We start from the raw sequence: 20,828 nt of genomic DNA on the forward strand, positions 1-20,828 counted from the left end.
CTCAGCTGCCTCCCAGGTAATCGCGGTAATTAGTTAGAGCCTTGGGCCGGGTGCCATGGTAACAGATTGTTTTACCGTCGTTCCTTTTATTCTCTTTTCATCCCCCCCACCCACCCCCGCCCCCCCCCCTCTTTTGGTGAAATGACAGTGTGCTGCCACTCTCTTACATCTTGCTGGGTAAAGTGTGAAAGCCTCATAGAGAAAACAAAAAGCAAGCCAAAACATTTATCATACACCCACTTCAGCTCATTCCAGACAAGCTTTCCTCTGCCAAAAACAGGAGGAGGAATTTGTGTATGCATACACAAAAAAAAAAGTCTGCCGATGCAGAATGTGCTATTTTGAGTAAATATACACGCACGCGCGCACACGCACACACACACACACACACACACACACACACACACACACACACACACACACACACACAGTATATAATATCACCATCAACCTAGTGCATCAGGATAGAGCAGGTTATTGTCTATGATGGCCAGGATTATGGCAATGATGATTCAAAAAAATTTATGATATTAAAGCAGCTGTTAGTCAGCTCATTTTTAGCTCCCTCTACCAGAGCCATATTGCTTCATTGATCAAACGCCTTTCAGCGTCTCCAGACGTATGAGAATCTCAAAATGGCCGAACGGTCTCAAATAAATAAATTGAAATGGATAAGTTACCGCTGATGAGTGACAGTAATGGCTATATAAGCATTAGGTCAAACCGTCGATGGAAATCCAATTACATATTTACATAGATACCCTAGGCACCCTAGTCTCCTACAAGGCTGCGCCGGAGCTATTGTTGCTAAGCAGCGGTTGTGCACACTGAATGCCACCGACTGCTCCAGCCATGTCTAACAGGAGAATCCAAATTGAATAGGGCCCCCATTTCAGGAATTTGCCTGATTAACCCCTTAAGACCGGGAACGCATCTCTGCCATTTTTAGATTTCTTTGGCTTTTCAAAAAATAGCAGATATACAAGCTCATAGCGCGGCACCGAGTGCCACGCTATGAGCTTGTAGATCTGCTATAAAAAATCTTTGAATATATATGTTTTTTAAAGCGAACATTTTTAACTAAAATCTTTGCTTCTGGGGATTCTACAAATGTCTTCTAAATCCTAACAGTTTTGTTTTTGAAAAACCGTATGTTGCTATAATATCAGTGGTTCTCAAACTTTTGCATGTCAAGGACCCCCAAAATTATGGCTGCGGACCCCCATCTGAAAATGTTCTGTTCCAGGGACCCCCAGAAGCAAAGATTTGAATAAAAAAAATTCTCTTTAAAAAATATATATATTCAAAGATTTGCAAACATTTTTAAAAATAGCAGATCTACAAGCTCATAGCGCGGCACTCGGTGCCACGCTATGAGCTTGTATATCTGCAATTTTTGAACAGCCCAAAGAAATCTTAAAATGACACAGATGCGTTCCCGGTCTTAATGCGTTAAAAAAGAAAATGTTCGGCTTCTGGCAATCTCCAGCATTTATCAGGCTAATTTTCACATTATGCAAGTCATTATTTTTCAAAAAACGAAAGTTCTTCCCTCGTGGCAGAGGCAGCGTGACTCAGATTGTAAAATGTAATTTCTTAACATGAACAAGCCACATGAAAAACTCCACTAGGAGAACCAAAACTGGTATAAATAGGGGAAACCTGACAGTCATGTCACTACAGAGAGAACACAGACTGGTGCGAACAAAAAGCCTGCAAGGGCTTGAAAGAATGCAAACTAGCTCTGTATGTCTCTACAGATAAACGCTCCAATAACTCATCCGAGTAAAGCTATTGTAGCTCTTAAAGAAACAAAAATTGAGCCAGAGAGTGTACCTGGGAATAAATACATACTGTACACACTAGCATAAATCAACAACATCACACACACTACAAATATACATGCATATAGCAAGCAAGCATAGATGCTCCTCGCTCTCAGCACACATACAGTATACACACACGCGCGCGCTCACGGCCAAAATTGAAACTAATAATAAGGAAACACTTGGCTGAATACTGAATACCGAAATACCAAACGAGTGTACAGGCAGTTAAAACAAAAGAAAGTATTACCATTTATCATTTTTGCTTTGGCAATTCTTTTGTACCATTGCTGTTACTCTGTTGTGTAATACGTATCCATGGCAAATTGTAGCGTTATCAGAGTAAAAATACTATTGCGTCATCACAACATCCTGTTTCGGTATTATTACTCATTCGGCCTAACACCAAGATGGATTATTATTATTTTTTCCATCCAAATAATTTCCGTGGCTGACATTTCGTAGCCTGGGATCCAGCCTGATTCACTACGTTCGGCTGATTTATTTTTCTCACTTTGCTTATCAGTCTGGCCAGCCTCCTATTTGACTCGTACTTTAATGAAGTACAGTAGGCAAGTCAGGAAGTGACTCGAGTTTTACATTGGACAACACTGGTCCCGCCCCTCCCTACAGACCAATCAGAAGCCACGAGTCGTTTTCACTCGTTTGTGCACGGAGATAGGAGGCTTTTCCAGACGGTATAGCGAGTGAGAAACTAAATAGTAGCGAAGCAGTCTGGATCCCAGGCTAGACATTTCGGTGCATCCCTGAAATATATTAACTCTTTAAGACCGGGAACGCATCTGTGTGTCATTTTTAAATTTCGTTGGGCTATTCAAAAATAGCAAATACACAAGCTCGTAGATCTGCTATTTTTGAAAAATCATGAAAAGTTGTGCAAATATTTGATTTTTCCCCCTTTTTTTTGGCGGACATTTGTAACTCAAATCTTTCCTTCTGGGGGTTTTCCTGGAACTAAATATTTTACAAATGTTCGCTTTAAAAAAATATATAATCCAAGATTTTGCCACGAATTTTCAAAAATAGCAGATCTACAAGCTCATAGCGCGGCACTCGGTGCCGTGCTATGAGCTTGTATATCTGCTATTTTTGAATAGCCCAAAGAAATCTAAAAATGACACACACAGATGCGTTCCCGGTCTTAATGGGTTAATATATAAACAAACCAAAATCAGAATGGTGTCTAGACCTCTAGAGGACAATCAGTACATTCCATACAAAAGAAATCAAGCACATTTGTCCTACAGCACACACACACACACACACACACACACACACACACACACACACACACACACATGCACGCACGCACACATCATCATTGGTTCCAGACAGATCAACCACACAGTGGCACAGCATGTCCCACTGTGGGGGGGGGGCTTTATCGCATTGGTTCTCAACGTGGGGGTCCGGGGATCCCCACGGGTCCTTGAGGGGGTTCCAGGGGGTCCCCAGCAAAATTGTGTTTATACAGCATCACAATAATTTTAACCCCTTTATCCATATTTTATTTTCCCTTTAAAAATGTTCACGATTTAAAAAAAATAACAGATCTACAAGCTCATAGCGCGGCACTCTGCTATTTTTGAATAGCCAAAGTGTAAAATCTTGTCTTCTGGGTGTCCCTGGCACAAAACCTTTTTAGATGGGGGTCCGCGACCAAACATACATCAATTTGGGGGTCCTTGGCACGAAAACGCTTGAGAACTACTGCTTTATCAGGGCTCAGAGGGGTAGGAGAGGGCTGCCATCATGCTCACCTCAGCAGGGGCTGTCTGGGGGGCGCGGCGGGCGCAGGCGGGTCACCGTCCTGGGCCTGGGGAGGCTTCTTGGTCACCTGCTTGTAGATGTTCCTGGCTGTCACTCCCAGCCACAGAATGGTGGACAGGGAGGAGTAATGCAGCACGACTCCAACCTGGGACATGGGAGCAAAAAGGGGGGGGAGGGGGGGTCAGTGCTGATTTCGGCGACTAAAACTATGACGAAAAATGTTCGTCGACTACCTTTTTTCACTGACGAAAATTAAATAAAAACGAAATAAAAACTAAACTATGATGAGTAAAACTAAGACTAAATATACTGTCAATTTCGTCAACAAATAAAAACTAGACTAAAATGTTAGTGAGGGACTAGTGGAGAAGAAATCCAGTAGTACTAAAAGACAAGTCATTTTATGTTTGGTTGCGCTAGGGTGTGCATGCTGAAAATAGCCGATCTACAAGCTCACAACGCGTCGCGCTGCGACGCGTTGTGAGCTTGTAGATCGGCTATTTTCAGCATGCAACCGAGTGTAAAATCAGTCATTACGACGCCATCAAGGCACCGCCAAAATACATTTTAGTCGACTAAATCAACTGTAGATTTAGTCGACTATAATCTTGATGATATTTTGTCGGCTGAAACTAGACAAAAACGGAAACATTTCAGATGACTAAAATATGACTAAATGGAATTTTATTCAAAAGACTATGACTAAAACTGAATCAAAATTTGCTGTCAAAATCAACACTGGTAAGACAGGCTCATGAGTCACTTTATGGGCTTCTTCACTCCGTTTTTAAAACCGTACATTCCTAACCACAGGGCCGACTGTGATGGCATTTCACTAACTCGATGAACGGATCTCATTTAGTCAGAGCTGTCGCTTCATGTTTTCGCAAAAACACTGTCAACGTTATACCAAGAGTCTCTCTCTCCAGAGAACAGACTGCGCTGAGTTTCCTTAACCAACATTTGATGTGATGGATAGGAAGGTAGGTAGGTAGGTAGGTAGGTAGGTAGGTAGGTAGGTAGGTAGGTAGGTAGGTAGGTAGGAGGTAGGTAGGTAGGTAGGTAGGTAGGTAGGTAGGTAGGTAGGTAGGTAGGTAGGTAGGTAGCTAGGTATATAACTCAGACATACAGAAATGTACAGAATTATAGATGGATAGATGGTTAGATAGATAGATAGATAGATAGATAGATAGATAGATAGATAGATAGATAGATAGATAGATAGATAGATAGATAGATAGATAGATAGATATACGCCTAAGTAGTAGTGTATATATTAGGGGTGTGCCGATATATCGTCCCGCGATATATCGCGATACGTTTTCGTGACGATATGTATCGTTTTTTACAATAATAATAATCAGGCATGCAAACAGCCCAGAGGTGAAAAGGGTGACAACATGTTTTTTTTTTTTCGGGTCAGGTGTCACACTATTGCCCTATTTGGATTCAAAACGGCTATTGTAGCTGAAAAGCTACAAGTTCGCATATCTGAATAATGCAAAAACAGAATTATTTGTTTGCATTTCCTTTTTTTCTCCCCCATATATTTTTCATAATAAAAAAAGTGCGTATCGTATCGAAATCGTATCGAAGTTGTGAGCCAAATATCGTATCGTATCGTTTGGTGAAATTAGTGTATCGGCACACCCCTAGTATATATATATAACTCAGACATACAGAAATGTACAGAATTATACAGAATACAGGATTCACGGGAACACTGAATTACAGGGGTCACACAGCAGAGATAAAGGCATGGATTGACACTCTACACACCGCAAGATTGTCTTTCTTGTAACTTAACAGGAGGCGGTGATTTATTTAAAGCTTGTATGGGCTTGTGGGAACAAAGCTCTCTACAACGCACAGGGAAAATGGCAAAAGAAAAACAAAGTGCTATTGATCCATCAAGGTGAACACAGGGTTGTGTCTGTGAAGGAAGCGTTAAGGTGGCGGTGTGGATATCAAACGCTTCCTTATCAGTTGAGGTAGAGGACACACGAGGCCCGTGACACGCATAACAACGAGTCTAAATATGGCAGTCACGTCGACAACAATCAACATGCTTGTTTTTGCCCAGAAATATATATCCCCCCATGCTTCCCTCGTTTTAATATTCATGAATTATGTTGTGAGTGGGGGGAATTCATCTGACGTTGTTTAACCCTTTAAGACCGGGAATGTCATTTTAAGATTTCTTTGGCTATTCAAAAAATAGCAGATATACAAGCTCATAGCTATGAGCTTGTAGATCTGCATTTTTTTTTGAAAAATCGAGAACATTTGTGCAAATCTTTGAATATATATATTTTTGGAAACAACATTTGTAACTCAAATCTTTGCTTCTGGTGGTCCCTGGAACTAAATGTTTTGAGATGGGGGTCCGCGGCCAAATACAAACTTTTTCATGTCAAGGACCCCCAAAATGATATATGGTATTTGGCCGTGGACCCCCGTCTCAAAATATTTTGTTCCAGGGACCCCCCAGAGGCAAAGATTTGAGTAAAAAAAAATCCCTTAAAAAAAATTCACGATTTTTCTAAAATAGCAGATCTACAAGCTCGGTGCTCGGTGCCGCGCTATGAGCTTGTATATCTGCTATTTTTGAATAGCCTAAAATGACACAGCTATGTGTTCCCGGTCTTTAATGGATTAAAGGTGTTGTGAGAACAGACAGTGACGTGAGTGAGAGGTTGGAGATTAGAGAGAGAGAGACAGTCAGACAGACAGAGAGAGAGAGAGAGAGAGAGAGAGAATAAAGGAAAACAGGGAAATGAAATTAGAAGGCATTGGATCTTTTCTCCATCCAATCAGCGTTCTGTTCGCTCTGCAAACAGTCAACTGAAGAAGCGTACAATCAAATTTAACCTCTCTCCCGTCTGCTGGGTCTATACAGCTGCGTCTAAGGGGACTAAAGCTAGCATACCGGAGTACCACATGCTAATTGGAAGTGTCCTTGAGCTTGTTAAGAGAGAGCCCAAAGTGGGCGAATCAATCACTGCTATATTGTCCGCACACGTGCGAGCTTCATGGGAGACAAGAAATTGCTGTATATCCCAAAATAAGCTCAGCAAAGGGAGGATTGGATAAGTTAGCAGTGATAAGGCATGCTAATAGTTATTCATACTGTGCTGAACCCCAGTCAATAGAAATTCTAATTAAAACCCTTGAATAGGTTCATTTAAATGACCCCTATATACCGTGGTGGATGCCCTGGCCTATGGCATGTAGCAGAACCTGGGTAGGAGTGATAAAAGACAGAGAGAGAGGGTGATAAGCTTTGTGCTGACTGGTCAGCTGGCATACAAGCCCTATAATAGGCTGATGCGGCCAGTTGACCAATCAATGCGAGCCGAAGCTGTGTCTTCCCTAAGGGATACAGGCAGCTGACCAAATCAGCATAAAAGTGCTAAAGTGGCAAAGAGGGCTCAATTGTCACAACTAACGATGACCCTACTGCCTAAAAAAACATACTCAGCGTACGACAAATAGCGACAAAACAGCCCGACCACAAGCTGACGACATCGCGTTGTGATGCAACTTGTAGATCTGCTAATTTCACAACTTCAACCCATTCGATCCGGGAACGCATCTGTGTCATTTTAGCCATTAGGCTATTTTATACTTTGGCTATTCAAAAATAGCAGATATACAAGCTCATAGCGCGGCACTCGGTGCCGCGCTATGAGCTTGTAGATCTGCTATTTTTTTTGTTATCTTGAAAATTTGTGCAACTCTTTGGATATATATTTTTTAAAGCGAACATTTGTAACTCAAATCTTTGCTTCTGGGGGTCCCTGGAACTAAATATTTTGAGATGGGGGGGGTCCGCAGCTAAATACATATGATTTTGGGGGTCCTTGAAATGTTTTTCAGAAAACTGTTTTATTAGAAGACATTTGTAGATAGCCGGCTCAGGATCGAGCCCCCAACCTCACAGTTTGACGGCGGACAATCTATCCAGCTGGTTAGTGGGTGTACAGGGAAAGACATTCAGCCGAGGTGTGTGTGTGTGTGTGTGTGTGTGTGTGTGGGGGTTGTGTGCTCAGACGGCCCAAGGCACAACGAAGGGCAAGTCGAAATCTCAAGACACACCTGTACCTGTTTATTTGTATTTACTCATGCCAAATTTTGAATTACGTTTTAAGGTAAATAACACTTCATAAATTGTTCTTTAATTTTCTTTTGTGGGAAAATAAACAGCACTAATGTTGCATTCTCAGGACTTCTTACTAAAAACAGATGAAAATATGTCCTTCTCGATTTTATTACAAATGCTATCGGACCGAACTGATTCTAATTCTAATAGTGAAATGGTGAAAATGTAGCGGGGTTGAGTTAAGATGTCTCAAAACTATTTATCCACCATTTTACTTCAGCCACAACACAGAAGCAATGGAGTATGCTATGCTGGAGCCTATGATAAGCACTAGTTTAACAGTATCAGGGATATACATCTGCCCAAATCTCCTGCAGCGTGAGCCCAGCTTAACTTGGTTTTAGCTGTGACTGTGAGCCCATTCCTGCAGCATGCTCTCTAATGCGCACCCGGAATGAAGAGGGACACGGATAGGGGCCGGTAAAGTGTCATAAGGTCACAGCCAAGCCGGCAAAAAAGACAAATTTGACGGCCCACCGGCCCACCGATGCGGCAGCCCACCGCGATTTGTCAGGGTATGCGAGAAGCCAGTATACCACTGACTATACCTATAGAAACATACGGGGCAGACAGGGCATGAGGAGCAATAGACAACACCAGAGAGAGAGAGAGAGAGAGAGAGAGAGAGAGAGAGAGAGAGAGAGAGAGAGAGAGAGAGCGAGAGAGAGAGAGAGAGAGAGAGAGAGAGAGAGATGGCAGCATCGTATTAGTGAAGACAATGAAAACAGCATATGTGCAGTGGTGGAAAAAGTACTCACATTCTTTCCTTCAGTAAAAGTATCAATACTGCAATGTAGAAATACTCCGTTACATGTAAAAGTCCGGAATTAAAAATGTACTTGAGTAAAAGTACAAAAGTATTGATATGAAAATGTACTTAAAGTACCAAAAGTAAAAGTACTAAAATGTTTGAAAATAGCCTATGTATAAAATAGGGCTAAAGTGGTTAATGTATGTTTTATAATATCATAATTTATATCTTAAAAGTAACTAGTAACTAAAGTTTGCAAATAATTGAAGTGGAGTAAAAGTACAATATTTGCCTCTAAGATGTAGTGAAGTAGAAGTAAAAGTATTGGAAATTGGAAATACTCAGGTAAAGTACAAATACCTCAAAATTGTACTTAAGTACAGTACTTAAGTAAATGTACTTAGTTACTTTCCACCACTGGAGAGATGGCAGCATGGTATTAGTGAAGACAATGAAAACAGCATAGTGACAGTGGCTTGGGGGACTGAGAGGTTGAAGGGGGTTAGAGCTGTGCACAGAGAGTGTAGAATAAATGAAGGATGCAGCTGAAGACCGTGAAGGAGGCGAGGGGTGGGGAGGAGAACCGGCAGAGCTGCATTCAGAGCCCCTTGAAGCCCCCTGTCTGTGTACTTGTGTCTCCCCCAGGGAGGGAGGAGTATAACGCATGCATGTGTGCATGCATTGTGCACCCATCTCACGCGACCCTGTACTAATTATCCCAAATTTTTGTCAGGTGCGGGGCCTGCTTCGGTCCCACCGGCACAGCGCGTTATCTGGGCTCCAGCCCAAATCTCGGTAGGGTTGTCCTGTTATAGCGGCGATCGGTTGAGGGAGGAGCCCAAATACCGAAAAACAACCATGCAATCACCCCAAGGATAAAACGAGATAAAACAGCCAATTAAGTCAAGGAGCTAGGGAGGTGCTCACCATTAAGACAGACCTTGTATTACACATCAGTTAAACTTTGAACCATAAATGCCCTTTTCTTTTCAGGTCATACTATTCTGTAGTGCACTCTTGCCAGTAAAAGAAAATTACACCCTCGTAGAGTAGACTCTTACATTGCTATTTATCATCAATCCGCGATGTACTCCAGTTATTTTGGGATTGTTTTCAGTGAACTCTACTGCGGTTATGTTGGGAATATCAAGACATCTACACTGCGGGAATACTAAAATACACCATCACACAACAACAACAACACACCAGAAACGCAAGCAAATTGTATATCGGCAATATCTGTGCTTAATCAGTGTTTATGTGTTTTGCGGGGGATGATTCACCGACTTTTTTGATCAATGCAAAATTCATGTCCCTGTGCTAAAGCAGCAGCTGAGGTCAATGGGGTTAATATATATAAATATACGATAAATAGTACTTTTCTATTACTGAAATTAGGTATAAAACTGTTTATTCTTGGATGAGCACTCATCTGATTAACATGCTGAAAATGTAGCCGTGCAGGAATAGACAAATCAACAGAATATCAATGTGCAGTCAGGCGTCAGTGAATAGGTGAGGCGATGCGGGCTGCATTTGATGACGACCGCTGGCCGTGGTAGTAGTCAATTAAATTATGAAAGAAAAAATGAAAAGATATATTGAAGTACGACGCTCCTTGAATGCAACAAAATATTTATTAGTAATATTAAAGTAGTGCACAGAGTTCAAAAGCACTTATGGACTATACTGCCTACTGAGTTCCTGGCTTCCTAAGTACTGTTTGAACTCTGTGCACTGGCTTTAATAGCACTAATAAATATTTTGTTCATTCAAGAATATTGCTACTTCAATATCTTTTTTTCATTATTTTGGGCCAGTTCGGAAGCTCTTCCCCCCGACCAACCATTTTTTTTATGGTTATCACTTAGAGTTATGACACAGACGGCGACTTCTTGCGGGCCTTCCCTGTCCCAAAGTATCCTGCCAGACAGTTAACCCATTAAGACCTGAGGTTTTTTGAAAGTTTTGAAATTTTGAAACATTTTGAAAAAAAAAATCTAAAACATTTTCTTTCAAGAATTTTTTTTCAAGAATTTTTTCAAAAATAGCAGATCTACAAGCTCATAGCGCGGCACTCGGTGCCGCGCTATGAGCTTGTATATCTGCTATTTTTGAATAGCCAAAGACATCTAAAGTGACACAGATGCGTTCCAGGTATCAATGGGTTAAGGCAGGCGGACATGTGAAAGACGACGCTCTGCGCCGCGACATATTGAAGCGTAGTTATCACACACTGTGGAACAAGGGGACGTCTAAAGTGCTTGTGACAAGAGCGGAGGCCATGACGGCCTCTCAAATTCCCCACTGCTCGCTACGAAGCGAGGGAATGGGGCTTGTTGGTAGATATTAGGAAATGAGCAAAGACCTTTGGAAACCGTGACGGAGGAATAGAAACATATTGTGCATCAATCTCTCGCGGCCCTACAATACATACTGTAAATGGCCCCCATGCTGTGCCGAGCTGACAGTCGATGATGCTGCATGCCGTCTGATGTTTCAAAGCTAACCCTCCCCTGAGCCGTTCCGACTATCAATCACCTGGAAGGGAATTCCACGAGGGCCCGCACCATGGCCTCACTGCTGGTTCTCCGCTATATCTCCCTCCACCTGTATCTCCGCGTTCGTACGTCTCTTTTCCTTGTCTTTCGTTCATTGGTTGACGCGTCAGTACCATTCAAGCTCTATGAAGGCATAGAATTAAATTAAGGAAACTGACGATTTTCTACGTAAATCCCCTTGTTCTGACAAGGCTCGTTGGGAACAAAGCCTGTTGAGAATGCGTTCCCCTTCTGTTATGCAATACATGTTGTATCCGTTGTCAGAGTACTTACCCAGCAGTGGTGGAAAAAGTACTCAAATTATTTACTTAAGTAAAAGTACCAATACTGCATTATAGAAATACTCTTTTCTCGTTACAAGTAAAAGTCCAGAATTAAAAATGGACTCGAATAAAAGTTAAAAAGTATTGGTATCAAAATGTACTTAAAGTACCAAAAGACAAGACAGATACAGAGATATATCCATATATGGGAAAAAATAGTCGCACCATTGGTTCTGGACAACTGCTTATCTCCATACATGGAGATCCATTGCCGCACGCGACGAGTTTGAAGTCGATCGGTCAGACGATTCTCGAAAATATGCAGGGGAAACACTCACTCATTTCCTGCTGGAAAAGATGCCCGCTTGGAACGCATGCCCCTCCTGTTATGCAATACCCGGTGTACCCGTTGTACGCATTATACTTAGTTTAACCCATTAAGACCTGAGAAGATTCTAGAAATGTCTTCTAAATCCTAACAATTTTTTGAAAGAAAAACCCACATTTTTTTTCCTCGATTTTTCAAAAATAGCAGATCTACAAGTTCATAGCGCGGCACTCGGTGCCGCGCTATGAGCTTGTATATCTGCTATTTTTGAATAGCCTAAAGAAATCTAAAGTGACACAGATGCGTTCCAGGTATCAATGGGTAGTGCTGTCCCCATTATTGAGGTCAGTCTATGATGTCATATTGATGACCTCAGGAATCTCCATATGGGCATAAAATGAACACAGACAGACATACAGACTGATACAGAGATTTCCATATTATGGTCAACATTGTCGCACGTCGGTTCTGGACATTCAATCACCAATCCAACAGACTTCCCACTCCACCAGTGTTGCCAGATTCTGTGAGAGAAACAAGCAACCAGGTCTAGGAAAACCAGCCCAAAAGAAGCGACTATGGGGCCACTTTAACATATACATCAGCTATTTGAAAATAGCAGATCTACAAGCTCACAACGCGTTGCATGGCTATTTTCAAATAAAATATTGCGGGGAAATTATAATAAGCAGATCTGGCAACCCTGCACTCAACACGTCACCCTGCCAAAATACACCCCGAGTTTGAAATCGATCGCCAGACAGTTCTCGTGATATGTGGGGAAACACTCACTGACTCACTCACTGACTCACTCACTCACTCACAGGCAAGTGCACACATAGACATGAAAGGGGGCTCGAGCCCCTGCCCTTTTACCCATCGGTAAAAAAGTGGCCTCTCCAGACTAGGAAAAAATCTAAAATCTATTACGCCCAAAAAACAAATTTCAACTTCCCCTAGAGGCCTAACGGTAAGGCCTAACTCAGGTATCTAGTTTGTCGCCGTCTGACCTTCCTAGCCTGTGTTATTAAAGATAAACGGGCGACAATGGCCAAAACTCAATCAAAAATCGGCAATCGAAAACCGGCGAAAGTGTCCTATTCAAGATGTTTTGGCCATTATCTCTGGAAATAAAAGGTCAAATCTGCTCAGTTCAAAGCATGTTGGACGACTTTAAGGACATTAAGCAAGCAATGACACATTTTCGGGTTATTTGGGTTTTTGGGCCTCTGTTCACTCACACTAGTAGCTAGGCTGGAGGAGAGGACAGATGTGAACGCTGTCGGCACAAAATCAAACGAGAGATAACAGCCTCCCCCTCTGAGACCCACAGGACAACAGTCTGATTAAGGCAACATGACACCAGAAGCCCTCCTGAAGGAGTGACTGCATATTATCCTCGGTCACACACACACACACACACACACACGCAAAATCCTTAACTCTTTCTGTGCCACAGGACGTAAAATACGTCCGTTCTAACAAACGCCCTGAGTGCCCCCGGACGTAAAATACGTCCGGGGAAAAAATATTAGCTTTTTTTTTTTTTTTTCACTTTCCACTAGATGAAACTCTTCCCCAGCCTGTGACAAAATTTGGGGCTTCTATCATGAAAGAAAACATGAAATCATGCCATCAAAAGTCAGGGTGACCTAGAATCAAAAACATTTTATTTCGAGTTTAGAGTGCTTCTGTGTCAGTCATACATAAACATTCTGTGATCGCAGCCGCCGTCGACCACGTGATCAAAACAACTCGTGGGAACACAGACAGAGACACACACACACACACACACACACACGCACACACACACACACACACACACACACACACACACACACACACACACAGAGCGTGGGGAAACAAATCATTGGGGCTTCTCTGATGGAGGAACCACCTGACAAAACAACTTATTGGGACCTCTGTGATCAAACACCCCGACATCAAGTTATGGGGTCAGCTTGGGGACATCTTCTTTGCAGAAAGGAGACACGTGAGCAAACAAACTTGTCGGGGCATCTATCAAACGAACCCGACAACAACATCCATCAGCACTGATCATAAACAACCTGTGGGGCTCCGAAGATCAAAGTACCGCCGAACATCACCTGACCCAAACAGAAGTTTATAAAGGTTTGTGGGACACACTGTCCTTTGAGGGGAAGCAGTAAGGAGAAGCTTAGAGAGAGCGTAAGCGATCGATCATACTACTATACAGAGATTTTGAGAGAACACACACACACACACACACACACACACACACACACACACACACACACACACACAACATGCCTGCCAAGAAGAAGCAAGTCAAGAAGCGCGCAGCCTCCGTCGGGGGCAGACAAGCTGCTTCTGTGGACGAACCCGTCGCTGGGCCCAGCCGGGCCAGTACCGGGATGCGACAGCAGACCATCCAGGAGGCGTTCCGTCGCGTCGAGGTGCCGGTGACCGAAGCCTCCGCGAGGGTACCGTCCGTGCCTGTTGCCTTGGTGCCCGAAGCCTCCGCGAGGGTACCGTCCGTGCCTGTTGCCTTGGTGCCCGAAGCCTCCGCGAGGGTACCGTCCGTGCCCGTTGGAGAGACCGACTCGGAGGTCTCTGGCTGTGAGGAAAACGTCGCGGAACCGATCGATTGTCTCCGTCGCAGTGTCAGGCTGACAGTTAGTCGACGTGAGGTTCTGGAGAGTCCATTCAACAGTCAGAAATCTCAGTCCGATCCCTCCGACACGGACCTGGAGTCGGATTGTGATGAATGGCTTCCGTACGAGAGAGTGGACGAGACGCAGAGCAGACTACGTTCTGTCCCAGACATCAGTGGTAAGAAGAATCTATCTGTCTATCTGTCTATCTGTCTATCTGTCTGTCTGTCTGTCTGTCTGTCTGTCTGTCTGTCTGTCTGCAGTTGTCCATGTAACATGAAAGTATGTTGAAAGATTTGCGCACATTTTCAAAAATAGCAGATCTACAAGCTCATAATGGGGCATACACTCTCAGATTATAGACCTGTAAGGGTCCATTTGGTTCTATTTGTACACTCTAGACCTGGCTGTATGGGTCCATTTGAAACCCCCCCCCCTCCCCCAAGGGGCAGGGGGGGTTCCATTTGGTTCCATGGAACCAAATGGGGGTCCATTTGGTTCCATGTGTATTTAGTATATACTCTAAGTCCAGACCTGTAAGGGTCCATTACAGGGTGTTTGAGATTCTGTCTGTCTGTCTGTCAAATATTTTTCAAAAATAGCAAATCTACAAGCTCTTAGGAGTAATTGACTGTTTTTTTTGTTATAGAGAGATCATATTTGTGTGTGTGCGTGTGTCTGTCTGTCAAATATTTTTCAAAAATAGCAAATCTACAAGCTCTTAGGAGTAATTGACAGTTTTTTTGTTATAGAGAGATCATTTGTGTGTGTGTGTGTGTGTGTGTGTGTCTTTTTGGGGATTCAGATATAGATAAGAGTGTCTGCTAATGCCTGTCTGTCTGTCTGTCTGTCTGTCTGCAGTTGTCCATGTAACATGAAAGTATGTTGAAAGATTTGCACACATTTTCAAAAATAGCAGATCTACAAGCTCATAATGGGGCATACACTCTCAGATTATAGACCTGTAAGGGTCCATTTGGTTCTATTTGTACACTCTAGACCTGGCTGTATGTATGGGTCCATTTGAAACCCCCCCCCCCCTCCCCCAAGGGGTAGGGGGGGTTCCATTTGGTTCCATGGAACCAAATGGGGGTCCATTTGGTTCCATGTGTATTTAGTATATACTCTAAGTCCAGACCTGTAAGGGTCCATTACAGGGTGTTTGAGATTCTGTCTGTCTGTCTGTCAAATATTTTTCAAAAATAGCAAATCTACAAGCTCTTAGGAGTAATTGACTGTTTTTTTTGTTATAGAGAGATCATATTTGTGTGTGTGCGTCTGTCTGTCTGTCAAATATTTTTCAAAAATAGCAAATCTACAAGCTCTTAGGAGTAATTGACAGTTTTTTTTGTTATAGAGAGATCATTTGTGTGTGTGTGTGTGTGTGTGTGTGTGTGTGTCTTTTTGGGGATTCAGATATAGATAAGAGTGTCTGCTAATGCCTGAAATTTGTGATTTTGTGGACATCATATTTACCTAGCAATACTTTACTGTAATTTTAGACTCTGAGTTCAGTGAGGAGGACAGTGAGGAGGAAGAGGGCCCACTACCTGCTGATGAAGAGTTGGGAGTTGCCAGAACAGCTCGTGGTAAGAAAAATAAGTTGATTTCCCTGCACATCTGAGATGAAATGTACGGTTCCATTTGGAACCCCCCCCCCCCACACAAATACAAAAAAAAGTGTAATATGTATTATATGGTATTTATGTATTTCTGTCATTTACAGGTCGACCACAGCAAGGGAAGAAGGGGCGTCGTCGTGAGGGTGCACGATCATCATCTGATGAAGATTTGGGACATAGCAGTACAGCTTGTGGTAAGAAAAAAAAGTCAATTTCCCTGCACATCTGAGATGAAATGTAAGGTTCCATTTGGAACCCCCCCCCCCCACACACACACACAAATACAAAAAAAGTGTAATATGGTAATTATGTATTTCTGAAATGTACAGGTAGACCACCACAGCAAGGGAAGGGGCGTTGTCGTGAGGAGGAGGAGGAGGAGGAGGAGGGTGTGGAGGGTGCACCATCTTCTGAAGAGTTGGACTTTGGCGCTACAGCTAAAGGTAAGCTTTTTCTTTTTCTTACTGAAATTTTCACCAATCTGGGAACACAGATCCAACTGAAACTGAAAATGAAAAACAGCGACATCTGCTGTTTGTTCTATGTCTTGCAGAATCTGTTCTTGAGAGATTACATTTTCACAGAAGCCAGCTTGCATTGTAGCATACTATAAGTCAATGAATGGAGTTGATATGGAACCAAACATTGTGCATTACCTGGGGAGTCAAACAAGTGGTCCTATCTGTTTGAGATCTGTTGGTTCAATGCTTTTATCATTTACAAAGCTAAAAACCCACATGGCAACTGTAAAAGTCTTCTCTGATTTTGTGCATATCTTTATCATAACTATCTGATATTTTGCTATGATTTCAGATACTGAGTCAAGGAAGAGACAGCGCAGATCCAGTTCTACCGCACGCGTTGGCAGTACAGCTCGAGGTAAGGTTTCCCTGCACATGTGAGATGAAATGAATGTATTTAGTACGTTATAAATAATAATAATAATGAATTGCATTTTTATAGTGCTTCGCTAAGAGCGCCACTTACTCAACGCGCTATACAATGTTTCATTCATTCACACACCGATGGTGGAGGATCGACATCGGGAGCAATTATGGGTTCAGTGTCTTGCTCAAGGACACTTCGACACCAACTCTGGGGGAGCCCGGGATCGAACTGGGAATCTTCCGGCTTCCATTCGGCCACTCTACCCCTGAGCCACTGCCGCCACATTATGACATAAGAGCCAAGATGTCATAGCAAGTTCATAGCACGGCGTGCTATGACGCTCTTAGCGAAGCACTATAAAAATGCAATTCATTATTATTATTATTATTTGTAATGTACTGACAATAAGGTTACATTTGGTTACATTTGTACATTCTCAAAGTTTGACCTGTAAGGATCCATTTGGTTCCTTTAGTGCACTCTCAGAGTTACAGACCTGTAAGGGTCCATTTGGTTCCATTTGTACACTCTCAGAGTTACAGACCTGTAAGGATCAATTTGGAACCCCCCCACAAATAAAAAAAAAGTGTTGTAATATGTATTTTATGGTAATTATGTATTTCTGTAATTTACAGCTACACCACAGCAAGGAAAGGGGCGTCGTCGTGGCGTGGCCGATCCTCTGCCGTGGTATGACCTGGGTGAAAAGGAGTGGATGCCAGAGGAGTTCCCTTTTACAGCTGATCCCGGACCTCTCAATGGCGCTGCTGAGCTGGACTCAGACATCCCACTGGACTTTCTCCAGCTGTATCTAACGGACACCCTTCTAGAACTTATCGTGGTTCAGACGAACATCTACGCAGAGCAGGTCATTGCGAGCGTCACCAAGCCAAACTCAAGAGTCCACCAGTGGACTCTAAAGCCACTCACAGTTCAGGAACTGAAAAAATTCTTAGGGCTCCTCTTCCTGACCGGTATCGTTCGTAAGCCTGCCCTGAAAATGTACTGGTCCACAGATGACATTTATTTTGCCTCCTATTTTGGCAAGACCATGAGCCGTAATCGGTTTCAGCTAATCCTCAGATTTCTGCACTACACGGACAACAGTGTGGCTGATGAGAATAGAAGAGTAGCTGACAAAATGTACAAGGTACGTCCTGTTTTGGACTACCTAGTCACCAAATTCAGTGACTTGTATCAGCCAGATTCATCTATCTCAATAGATGAGGGTACCCTACTCTGGAGAGGTCGACTTTCCTTCAAGGTCTATAACCCCCAAAAGCCTGTAAGGTATGGCATAAGATCTTACATACTGTGTGACTCAGCTACAGGGTACTGTCATAATTTGACTCCATATTGTGGGAAATCTGAAACCCTAGAATGCACAGTACTCGCTCTTCTTGGTACCCTGTCAGGTCAAGGTTATACATTATTCATGGATAATTTTTATAATTCAGTGACATTGTGTCATAAGCTCCTCGATAGGAAGACTCACATCTGTGGTACACTCAGGAGGAGCAGGGGTGCACCACCGGCCATAAACTTGGCTGACAATTCTTCCCTGGCCGTTGGGGAGAGAATTGTCAGTCACAATGAAAGGGTGATGGTTACAGCATGGAGAGACACAAATGTGGTCAGGATGGTCACCAGCTGCCATGAGAACCAGATGGAGAGTGTACCAGCGTGGCGTCGGGTGAAGAGAGGACACCATATTCGAGTGGAAAAAGCGAAGCCGGTCTGTGTGGTCGAGTACAACAACGGCATGAATGGAGTGGACAAACTGGATCAAAACATTTCCTATTATCCCTTTGCCCGGAAGACCATGAAGTGGACAAACAAATTCGTCTTCTACTTGATCCAGATATGCATCTTCAATGCCTTCATTCTGTACAAGGCCAAGAATCCACAGGGCGAGTGTAAAACCATGCTGAACTTCACCGAATCTGTCCTCAAGGCATTCACCAGGCCTGAACAGGAATCCGCTGCACCACGCCCAGCCAAAGCAGACCCCCAGAGCAGGCTGTCTGCTCTCGGCCATGTCCCTGTTTATAACCCGCCCACCGCCAAAAAAGAGAGACCAGGTAGGAAATGCATTGCCTGTACCAAGAAGAACGAGCGGAAGGACTCACTATTCCAGTGTGCTATCTGTCTTGTCCCTTTGTGTAAATGGTGTTGGTCATCCTATGACCACAAAGTGTAGAACAATGTGAACAGTTTTTTTTTTGTTATTTACTACTATTTTTTTGTCATTTATTACTATTTAGAGTCCAGACCTGTAAGGGTCCATTTGGTTCCATGTGTATTCTAAGTGTCCAAACCTGTAAGGGTCCATTTGGTCCTATTTGTATACACTCTAGAGTCCAGACCTGTAAGGGTCCATTTGGTTCCATGTGTATACACTCTAAGTGTCCAAACCTGTAAGGGTCCATTTGGTCCTATTTGTATTTTGTATACTTTACCATGCCCATTTGCTTCAGTCTCAACTGTATGTCTGCATCACTGGAGCCAAAAATAAAATGAAGATTGACTCATAAAAATGCCTTTTACTCATGTTTCTATTCTCAGGGCTGTTTTTGATGAAAAATAGCGGCACGACACACTATTCCAGTGTGCTATCTGTCGTGTCCCTTTGTGTAGATGGTGTTGGTCATCCTATGACCACAAAGTGTAGAACAATGTGAACAGTTTTTTTGTTTGTTATTTACTACTATTTTTTACTTACTACCTGTAAGGGTCCATTTGGTTCCATGTGTATTTTGTATACACTCTAAGTGTCCAAACCTGTAAGGGTCCATTTGGTCCTTTTTGTATACACTCTAGAGTCCAGACCTGTAAGGGTCCATTTGGTTCCATGTGTATACACTCTAAGTGTCCAAACCTGTAAGGGTCCTATTTGTATTTTGTATACACTCTAGAGTCCAGACCTGTAGGGGTCCATTTGGTTCCATGTGTATTTTGTATACACTCTAGAGTCCAGACCTGTAGGGGTCCATTTGGTTCCATGTGTATTTTGTATACACTCTAAGAGTCCATTTGGTTCCATGTGTATTTTGTATACACTCTAAGTGTCCAAACCTGTAAGGGTCCATTTGGTCCTATTTGTATACACTCTAGAGTCCAGACCTGTAAGGGTCCATTTGGTTCCATGTGTATACACTCTAAGTGTCCAAACCTGTAAGGGTCCATTTGGTCCTATTTGTATTTTGTATACACTCTAGAGTCCAGACCTGTAGGGGTCCATTTGGTTCCATGTGTATTTTGTATACACTCTAAGTGTCCAAACCTGTAAGGGTCCATTTGGTCCTATTTGTATACACTCTAGAGTCCAGACCTGTAAGGGTCCATTTGGTTCCATGTGTATATGCTCTCAGAGTTGTGAACTGTTATTTTTATTTTTTTGTATGTTATTACTCATTTATCAACACTTGATAAATGAGTGAATAAAATAGTTTTATTCAACTGCCTATACATAAAAAACGGAACATGCTAGCAACTCACTTTTTGTTCCTGGGCAAAGAAAAGACTCTCATCTTTCTTTTGATATATGGTACATACTTTTAGTCAAAGCACAAAACATTCTGTGGGTCTTTGAAAGTAGATTCTGCCTGAAAGTTGTCTCCTCCCAGAAAAAGCCCTTTTCCTCAGGTTTCTATTTTCAGAGGGCTGTGTTTACATGGGAAAATTGTTTTATTCAACTGCCTATAAATAAAGAACGGAACATGCTAGCAACTCACTTTTTTTTCCTAGGCAAAGAAAAGAGTCTCATCTTTCTTTTGAGATATGGTACATACTTTTAGTCATAGCAGAAAATATTCTGTGGGCCTCTAAATAGTAGTAAAAATGCTCATACATGTTGGCACTGGGAGCACACTGCCAGAAAACACTGTGGCACTGAAAGAGTTAATGTTAATTGACCTCTTGAGAGAGCCATCACTATTACTATCACCCTAGGCAGATGTGTGAGCGAGAGCATTTGAGGATGGAAGGATTCAAAGCACAT

At 42.7% G+C, this 20,828-nt stretch overlaps 1 protein-coding gene across 1 annotated transcript in view; it reads right to left on the reverse strand.

Annotated features, from left to right (window-relative positions):
• The window catches only part of adgra1b (adhesion G protein-coupled receptor A1b), a 270,459-nt gene that overhangs the window by 21,907 nt on the left and 227,724 nt on the right, over positions 1 to 20,828 (reverse strand). Inside the window, exon 17 of the mRNA XM_080450479.1 lies at positions 3,608 to 3,762. Coding sequence (XP_080306605.1) covers positions 3,608 to 3,762 — 155 coding nt within the window. The remainder of the gene's footprint in view (positions 1 to 3,607; positions 3,763 to 20,828) is intronic.

The sequence above is a fragment of the Gymnoscopelus braueri genome, assembly GCF_963280865.1.
Source record: "Gymnoscopelus braueri genome assembly, chromosome: 14".
Lineage (NCBI taxonomy): Eukaryota > Metazoa > Chordata > Actinopteri > Myctophiformes > Myctophidae > Gymnoscopelus > Gymnoscopelus braueri.